The following is a 9,470-nucleotide window of genomic DNA, read 5'->3' as shown; positions in this document are numbered from 1 at the left end:
GAATCCACATGTTTTAATCCATTTTGAGTCTTTAGTATTGGGCCCATAACTATTATCATTTGTATATCTTTCATTTTGTTTGCCTGGTATGCCTGGAGTAATTGTAATATTCACTTGAATGTTGTTTGCTCAGGTATGCCTAGTGTATTAGTATATGATTTTTTCTCAATAGAATTTTACATTTATCGATTAAAAAAAATGATAATGAGAAAAATTATAGAGAATTCACATTCGTTGAAGAATCAAAAGAATCTTCAACATAATGAATTCTCACCTTCTCCTCGTTCTCATGGCAAATAGGTTGATTGATCTTCACTAGCTAGAGATGTGGCTGAAATCTATAAATTGTTTGAAAATCTCGTTTCCTAAGGGGACCATTTAAGTATTTAATAATTTTAAACGATGCATCTACTAAATGGTTACATGTGTCTATTATCTACTCACAATGCGAAGTTTATGAGATTCATTGCTAGATAATTAAATAATGAGAACAAAACTTTATGCTTTTATTTTCTACTTTGACAAATTTTATCTTAATTGTAGCAACACTTGTACTCAATAGGCCAAATTCTTATCATGTGTTCTCTCGGTTTCAATTGGCTTTTGATAAGCAAACTGATATCTCGATATCCCAGTGAATGATAATTTAAGGGGCGATTTGTTGTATGTCATCATTTATGAGTCAGTAATTCCAATTTGAAAGGAAATGTGCAAATATTGATTTCTTATTTCTAACTCTGGTCGATTTCGTTCATAGAGTCCCCAAATTTCTTAATATTCAGAACAATTTGGCTATTTTTTATTTTTATTTTTATTTTTTACGTAAAAAGAGCATTTTGTTGCACTTAAAACTTGCCATTTTTTTAAAATAATATACATGAAAATAAATAAATTTAGATGTATTTTCTTGAATAATAATTTTTTTTAAGAAAAAAAATCAACTATAACAAAACAAGTGACTCCAAAAGTTAGGAAGCAATAGCACAATTATGTGGGGGTTTTTTTTTCTTTTTTTTTTTATATTAAAAAAAAAAGGGTGGAACTATCCAACATTTCATGTGGTGTAATTATGATTTAGAGTATTTGATTTTCAAAAGTGAGATTTTAGATCATCAATTTATTTGATTGTCTGAACTGTAGTATTAAATGACTAAAACGACAAATATAGATATTAAAATAGCACGTTACCTACGATTGAATGAGAGATAAATGTTAAGTGATTCAAAAATTTTAACCTTCAACTTTAAGTCACATGAAAGTCGTGTGATTTTAACGTTCACATTGATAGTTTCAATCCTATGAACTCCTAAATTCACAAACATCACTTTTAACGTTAAGATGTAAGACCCATAAAATTTAGGAATTCCAACCCTAATTTGCTCCCATCTTATTTGTAATGGTATCATTTTTGAAACAGAATTATAAGAATTGTTCATAAGCAGTTAACTCAATTTTTATTTATACATTTTGAAAGATCCAAAACTTATCCAACATTCATTTATTTATATCTAATTATAATTTATACTTTCCATAAATACTTCCCAAAAATGAATTTTATTTATTTTTGTTTGTGGCAAGTTTACATATGATGAACTCGCTTTGATAAATATAAAAGCGCGTTAACCCTTTATTTGTTCCGTCAGTCTCTCCGTCGTTCCGTTGGCCCCTTAACGTAATCTAACCTGCGAAGCATTGGAGAAACGAAAATTTAGGGCTCTTCTCGAAGCAGTGACTCGTCCATTAGAGAAAGAACTCAAATTTGCAGCAAATCAGCAACTTGAATCAGATTAAAATGTTTCACTGAACCAAATTGTTACCCTCCCTCTTCGATCTTTTCTCATTCTCTCTAAATTGAATTCGATGGACGAGTCCTCCAGCAATCTTCCAACCAGCCACTTGCTTGGCTCAGTCCCGGTAAACTACTCTTTCCACATTTCATAACAGTACTGTACTATTGATGATTTAATATGATTATCTCCGTAACTTCCTTGTCTGATTATAATTTTGCGCTATTTCCCCCCTGGAAAGCGCTTTGTCCTGAAATCTTCGATTGCATTGAGAACTAACTACTCAATTGAGAAGGTTGCGTTTTTATAGTGTTCTATACTGAAGCTCTGAAAATGTGGAGTTGATACACAGAATTTGAACTGTTTTGGGTGCTCATTTATGAGGGATTTTATTTATTATTTTTTTTGAAGTTAATGCTAGTTTTGGTAGTAAAATTTATGAGAAAGCCAATATTTGGCGATGCCTTTAATGAGTATTACCTGGAAGATGATTATTCAATGTCATAATAAAGGTCATTTTTATCTGATCAGTTGTTGTTGTTATTTATTATTATTAATTCGGATGGTTAAGCCTTTCAGAATTGTAATTTAATTAATTTTGCTATTGAGGTGATTAGATGCAAGGCCCAAGTGATTATTATGGCCCTGTTTGAGTCCCATTTTTACCTCATTAAAATGAAAAATATGACCGTTATCCATCACATCAAGTCATCATTTTTTAATTTCTATCTCGGGGCCCGGCTCTATTTTTCATTCTAATTTTACAAATAATGTGGCTCAAACGGGCTCTATGTGTAATTTGCCTGAACAAAGTTATAGACCATTTTTGTGTGTGTTAAGTACTAGTAACAATTTCTCAAGTTTTTTATTAGTTTTCTTATTGATCGTTGACTATAGTAATATCTTACTGTAAATGAGTAGCAAGAACAGAGAACTAATAGGTAGAAATTGTGAAATCAACATGAATGTATTTGAATCCTCAGCCCTTCTATTTATCTTGATCCTTTTTCGGTTTGAGATGCCTCTCAAGTTTCCTAGGGAATTCTACTGTTAGAAAAATTATCAATTTAATTATGCTTCGCATGCTTGAAAAATAAGTACACAGAGTGACAAAGTGAAGAGGTATTTTAATATATTTATTTGTCCTTCTATATTAAAATTTTGTACATGTGCAGGCTGTTGTTAGTGAAGGAAAGGCAGCCACTAACCAAGAAGGTAAGAGATCTTATAATAATTTTTTATGTTTATTGTTCTATTCTCTTGAACAATGCATCTTTCAATTTGAATGTTTGATTCTGTGAAGTTCCTGGTGCAAATTTGCAAATATTTCCTCCCAATAATGGTGCAAGTAGGGGCCCGGGATATCAAACTCTCGGTGGTACCACTGGTATGTAGTATCTTCTATAATTGTTATGACACATACTTGTAGAGAACACGGAGAACTTTAGCGGCATCTAGGATATCGTCTTTTTGATTTGGCAATTATAGCTGAACACTAGTTTGTTTTCAAAGTTCATTTTTGAATTAATGATTTGGGACAAGTCTGCGAACAGTTTTGGTGCATGACTCATGTATTGGAACACCGATTGGTATTGCCTTTATGTACAAAATTGTGCACCACCAAATGGATAAAAGTGAAAACATTATTGGATTATGACCTGATTTTTGGCCCCTATATAAAGATAAAACTTGGTTGGGTGCAAAACCGTATTGAATCCCCGAATATAGCAAAGGGAAAGGGCCCTTTTCTGACTTCCAGGTCTTTGGTCCGAGCATAGTGCCATTTGGCCCTTTACAAAGCACGTACTCTTCCTGCTTTTGGAGCTTTTTAAAGCAAAGCATGCTCTGTTTGCCCATAATTTTTATTGTGAATCTAAAGATAAAAGATTAAACATTACTTTCGAAATGGAATTGTCATTATTTCTTGTAATATGTAACGTACTGAAAGTTGTGCATCATTTTCTGGTTTCTAATACACTCAGTTGATGATTATTCTCCTGAAATTATTATCTTTCCATAATCACAAATTTGAAAATGGCAGAGCGTGAAATTTTTGGCCAAAAAACTTTGTTTACTATAAATGACTGCTGGCTTGATATATATTTATAAATGTTCTGGGGAGGGGGATGGTTTTCTCTAGATGACATTCGTAGTGCCTTTGAACTTCATTTCCATAACATTAAGGACATATTGCTTGTTATTTGTTTCACCATCCACAGTTTTCTTGAAACAAAAATGATAGATAATGAAGAAATATATTTCATTCACCTAGATTGTAGTGAATACTTGTTAATATATGTATTTAGGTACTCTATGTTCTTTCCTTCCCCTTAAATTTGGCTAATGAGCAAACGACATTCACTGTAAGCTAGACTTTTGATATGCACATTAAGGGAATGTGCAGTATCATCTCCTATTTTTCGTCTTTTACTATCACCGAACCTTTTTATGTGTTTTAAAATAGCCAGATGAGTCCAACAAAGAAGCAAATACCCTTGCTCAAACAGCTAATGACACCCCACCTGATAATTCCTGCAGATGGTGATGCACAACAGTCGACAAACAACTGGAAAGGAGTTTTTAGTATCTCTTCTTACACCCAATATTTTAATATAGATACAGACATTTTGTTGAGCAGATTGATCAGTTCTTTGTATCCTATAAGTGGAGATTTTTTCAGCAAGATTGATGCCAACCCAGACCTGTAAGTTTCGGTGTTGCTGGAATAATTAGTTTTGTTTCATTTCTTCATTTGAAACCACGTGCTGGAAAAGATATCTTTACCTGAGTATATGATATAGTATTACATGTAAAATCCCTGACACCACTTCTCTTCTCCCGCTTCCTCTCCAGCTCTCTATATCTATCTCTCTTGCTTTCGTGAAAATACATCCAAATTGAGCTAGTCAACTGAATGTTATTTGATTAGGAATCAGAGATAATTGAAACTAGTTGACTCTGATTAGTTTTCTTCTCAAGACTTCTTAGTTGAAATGAAAGAGTGCATGTTTTGATGATGCAAAGTTGATGAGATGCGAGTATTTCTTTACAAATTGATTCTTTTTCACCAATATTGTTCAATGAGATGCTGAAAGGATGGATTCAGTCTTAACCTTAAAAGTCCATTTTAAATAGTTTTCAAGAGTCAGTATCTGTAAATTGTCTACTCAGACCACTATCCAAATTTATTACAATTAAAATTGGTGATAGTCTGGTCTTCAACTAACTTTTTCAGCTCAATTTCTTGAAATTTTACGTTATAATTTTTTTTAAATGCACTTCAAGCAAGTTATAAATGCATTGCAAATGTTAGTGCTTCATATTGTTTCTTACCTGTGGTTATGTACTGTTGCTACAGTCTAACAGTTGTGGTTATGTTTTTCGCATGGGTCATTTCTAGTTCCAATTCTGTAATACTTTTAATAGTGCTGACAACTTCCATCGTACTGATGATATTTTGAAGAAATCAGCTGCCAATATTACCTGCTAAAGATTAAAATTTGGATCTTACTTTCCTGAATTCTATGATGTAGCGTATGATCTTTCTGATGTACCTGAGTTATTGTAATTCTAGAATGGCATCTATCTATTATTAGTGAAGTAAAGATTAAAATTTGGATCTTACTTTCCTGAATTCTAAAGATTAAAATTTGGATCTTACTTTCCTGAATTCTATGATGTAGCGTATGATCTTTCTGATGTACCTGAGGTATTGTAATTCTAGAATGGCATCTATCTATTATTAGTGAAGTACATTTCCATACTTCCATGAATAAAGAAGTGATTGGACCTTGGGAGTTAAGGATGAACAATAAGTGATGACGAAGTTGATCTTTTCCAATTTAGTTGGTAGATATAAATGAATAAAGATACTCATTTCGGGCTGGGCTAGTGGTTTTCTAAGTCCACTTCGTGGTAAAATTGTAATCCCAACCCCCCGTCCCCCAGGTCCCCCCAGTTTACTATTTTCTCCAGGGTATGGAATATGGACAACCAGAATTATACTAAAAAATGTAAACAGAAAAGGACTGTCTGATTATATAAGATGATTAGCCGGAAATTCAGCGTAAAAAGTTAAAATATGAAAAGAAAACTGAAATCATTGTTTTAAAAAGTTATTTGAGGTTTATGCCTTGAATCCCACCTCACCTGAGGCTTTCATAAAATGCATCGAATCCCACGCCCTATAGTGTCATTTGTGAGGCTTATGCCTCAAGGCTAAGCCTCGAGAAGGCTAAATTGTTTGCCTGCGTGTCTTGCATTTTATTGACATTCTATCACTATTCATAGCTTTTTGGATTTTTATTTTATTTGTTTATTTATTATTATTATTATTATGTTTGTTTGCAAGCTAAACTTTTAATTTTGTTAATAAGTTTTATTTTGGATTTTTTGAACATAATTGTTTTAAATAATTATATGAGGCTTATTCCTTGAATCCCACCTCACCTGAGGCTTTCATAAAACGCATCGAATCCCACCCCTATAGTGTTATTTGTGAGGCTTACGCCACAAGGCTAAGCCTCAAGAAGACTAAATTGTTTGCCTGCTTGTCTTGCATTTTATTGACATTCTATCACTATTCATAGCTTTTTGAATTATTATTATTATTAATGTTTGTTTGCAAGGTAAACTTTTAATTTTGTTAATATGTTTTATTATGGATTTTTTGAACATGGTGTATGATTTATTATAAGCATATTTTTGTACGTTTACATTCTTTTGAACTATTTATTATTCTATTTCGAGTCTTATGCCTCAAAATGCCTCAAGGCTTAGCCTCGCCTTGCCAGCCCCGCTGAGGCAAAGACACGTCAATAACCGATTAAACCTTTTTAAACATTGACTGAAATATCTTTCAGAAGCTTAGGAAAGAAATAGAGGAAAAGGGGATAATTATGATCTCAAAATCTGTTGGATATCAACTGCACAGTTAACATCTATATTATTCTAGTTTTCATTCTGGTTCTCTTGTTATATTTCAATGTTCATTTCCACTTCATGGCTTCATCCTTTCGGCATTGCTGCTCTTTCCCTCTGACTTTTCTATTTTGTTTCCCCATCTTTTAGCTATGGACTTGTTTGGATCTCCACTACATTGGTATTTGTGATTGCGTCGCTTGGAAATTGTGCTACCTACCTAATGCATAGAAGAAGTGATCGCAGTACTTCATGGACTTTCGACGTCAGTTATTTAAACGTGGCAGCTTGCTCCATCTACGGTTATTCGCTGATAGTGCCACTGGCATATTACTTTTTGCTTCGGTACCTGGGATCAAATGCAAGCCTGATACGCTTTTGGTGCTTGTGGGGATATTCCCTTTTCATTTTCATTCTAAGTTCTGTAAGTATAAGTGCCTGCCTTTTCTTTGTTTCTCGCAATAAATTAGTCACATAGTATTCAATTCCTAATTTTGTCTTATCCTAAGCAACAAGAAAAGCTACCAACTATACGTTTTTATGTCAAATGGTTTTACATGGTCTACCAATTGCAATCCATTTTTTGGAAGGTGCTTCTTTGAGCGAGCTTCTTTTGCTATGAACTCACTGGTATCTGATTGTAGGATTGGACACTGTGATACTACACCCATAAGTTCAGTTGAGCTAATTTGATAAGAAAATAGGCTTACTGATTTTTTAACTTACGCTATAGATTGCCGTCTATTTATTCTGATCAATGCAATTTTCAAATATGAATGTGGGTGTATCTGGACGTTCCACAAACTATTGTTAAAGAGGAATGAAAATGTAGACTATAATTTGATTTTGCAGGAGAACTCTCTTGGTATGTGTTATTCACTGATTAAATAGTTTCAGTTGGTGATACTAGGATGGCATAAATCATAAGCCACGACTTTAGAGGAACAATTTGAAATTGAAAAGTTTTAAGAGAAATTAAGATATAATAAATGTAATAGCAATTTAGTCTGAACGGGAGTAAGGTTGATAAGAATCTTATTTGAGGATGATGTTAACTCAACGAATGGTTGTTTCATATATTCAAGTCCAATAATTAAAAAGATTGAGCAGTTGAAGAGGTTGTCATGCATATAATTATAGTGAATTGGGCAAACTTGATAAGTACTATAGGGGATACATGTGATTAGGAGATATCTATTTAGTTAACAGGCAAGGTCTATTAGACCAGGTATATTTTATGATATTGAATGTTTAGTCATTAAAGACCACAATGTCCATAAGATGAAACTTGCAGACTACTGACATGGATGTGTGACACTAAAATTGAATACGAAAAATAAATAAAGACGTAAGCCAAGTAGGAGCAATGCTAATTGAGGATAAATTGAAGGGAGAATGACTTGTGTAGTTAGACTATATGTTGCGTAGACCTATAGAAGTTTATACCCACAAGACTAACAAGAGTGAAATGATCTTAGGGAGTATGTGTTGGAAGATTAGTCTCCAAAAAAAAAAAAAAAAAGTGTATATATTAGAAGAGGGAAGCAGAGAGCACATTAAGATGCTATAAGATGGTTGCAAAAGATTTGATTTCAATAGGCCTTTCTGTCGACATGGGCTGGATCAACAGTGGCAAAAGAGTTCACATAACCGCAAGTTTATTAGGAGTTACACTTGGCTCCTTCAACCTTACCCAAAAGATAATCATTTGATTAGATTTTTCAGTATACGCTTTTGGTTATCTTAAATTGTTGATGCTAAATATTTTATCATGATGCATTCCTATGATTCTTTGGTTCCTGAATTTTCGCTTGCTTTATGTTTGACATTCATGTGAGCCAACATTGCCACGCGTGACTTGGACCAACGAATCTCATGCTGATTTTGCATTTTGTTGAAGGTTTTTATTTGGTTTTATTATCCTGTTATCTCCTCCTGACTGTAATTTAAATTAGTAATGTTGTGATCTGATTTGTTTCCTTGAATATGTTCAGTTCCTGTTGGTTATTCCAGTCGAGTTTCTGCGGTGGACTATCATATTACTCAGTGGTGGTTTATCAGCCAGCTTTGTTGCTTTGAACCTCAGATCTTATATACAAGAGAGTGAAATTACAGTAGTGGTTATTTCTGCATTTGTCCTGCAAATGGGTCTGGCAATCTTTATCAAGATGTGGTTTTTTGCATAAAGCTCGATTTTGGTTTGGTGTATCTTGGGTGGCAATTTTATCATTTGGGTTTTACTGTATTGGGGTAAAGAGTTGTGAAATGGAGTGGAAGCTAAATTGTTGCGAACTTATGGTGATGTGGTTTTGTTGTCTATGAAAATTGAGGAATTTGAACATCATTTAGACCATTACATAGGTTTCTGCAAATATACAATGTATGTATTTGTCCTTGACATGTCTAAAGAGTTGCACATTGTTTTGGCTACTGCTTTATATTCGATAGTGCAGCTTTACGGGATCTTTTAATCCCCGTCGTCATCTCTTAGGTTTGGTATTTGGTTGAGTCAATTACAGCTGTAGACTTGGAAAACTCAAAAACCTCAATTTTTTATTTTTATTTTATTTTTTTAAGTGAATAATTAAGTATGCATCTAGACAGGTTTTTCAAATTTGAAGTAGGTGGTCAACGAAAAATTTATTTGGACATCATCTTGTTAGTTAGATATTAATATTGAGTTCTTATTTGGTTTGATTAGTACTTACAGCCTGTTTGAGAGTGATTTTTTGGTCCAAAAAATTGATTTTTTAACCGTTATTT

At 33.2% G+C, this 9,470-nt stretch overlaps 1 protein-coding gene across 2 annotated transcripts; it reads left to right on the top strand.

Annotated features, from left to right (window-relative positions):
• Positions 1 to 1,633: 1,633 nt before the first annotated feature.
• On the top strand, positions 1,634 to 9,190 carry LOC111407414 (protein YIPF1 homolog). 2 transcript variants are annotated; one of them, XM_023036865.1, is made up of 6 exons: positions 1,635 to 1,914; positions 2,963 to 3,002; positions 3,091 to 3,174; positions 4,326 to 4,491; positions 6,858 to 7,131; positions 8,702 to 9,190. In XM_023036865.1, the coding sequence occupies exons 1-6, from the start codon at positions 1,861 to 1,863 to the stop codon at positions 8,891 to 8,893; spliced, it is 810 nt and encodes a 269-aa protein (XP_022892633.1). In that variant the 5' UTR covers positions 1,635 to 1,860; the 3' UTR covers positions 8,894 to 9,190. The 2 variants fall into 2 exon arrangements, with proteins under 2 accessions (XP_022892636.1, XP_022892633.1); XM_023036868.1 differs by lacking the exon at positions 3,091 to 3,174 and having other exon boundaries at positions 1,634 to 1,914.
• Positions 9,191 to 9,470: the final 280 nt, after the last annotated feature.

The sequence above is a fragment of the Olea europaea genome, chromosome 13, assembly GCF_002742605.1.
Source record: "Olea europaea var. sylvestris chromosome 13, O_europaea_v1, whole genome shotgun sequence".
Lineage (NCBI taxonomy): Eukaryota > Viridiplantae > Streptophyta > Magnoliopsida > Lamiales > Oleaceae > Olea > Olea europaea.
Note: the sequence above shows the minus strand (reverse complement) of the source record. Positions and strands in the feature narration are given on the sequence as shown.

What these genes read in the sequence shown, in the direction of transcription:
- LOC111407414 (XM_023036865.1), top strand. Translation starts at nt 1,861, where the DNA reads ATGGACGAGTCCTCCAGCAATCTTCCAACCAGCCACTTGCTTGGCTCA. An exon ending in ATTGATGCCAACCCAGACCT is followed by an intron (nt 4,492 to 6,857) that starts GTAAGTTTCGGT and finishes CCCATCTTTTAG; the next exon opens with CTATGGACTTGTTTGGATCT. An exon ending in TCATTTTCATTCTAAGTTCT is followed by an intron (nt 7,132 to 8,701) that starts GTAAGTATAAGT and finishes GAATATGTTCAG; the next exon opens with TTCCTGTTGGTTATTCCAGT.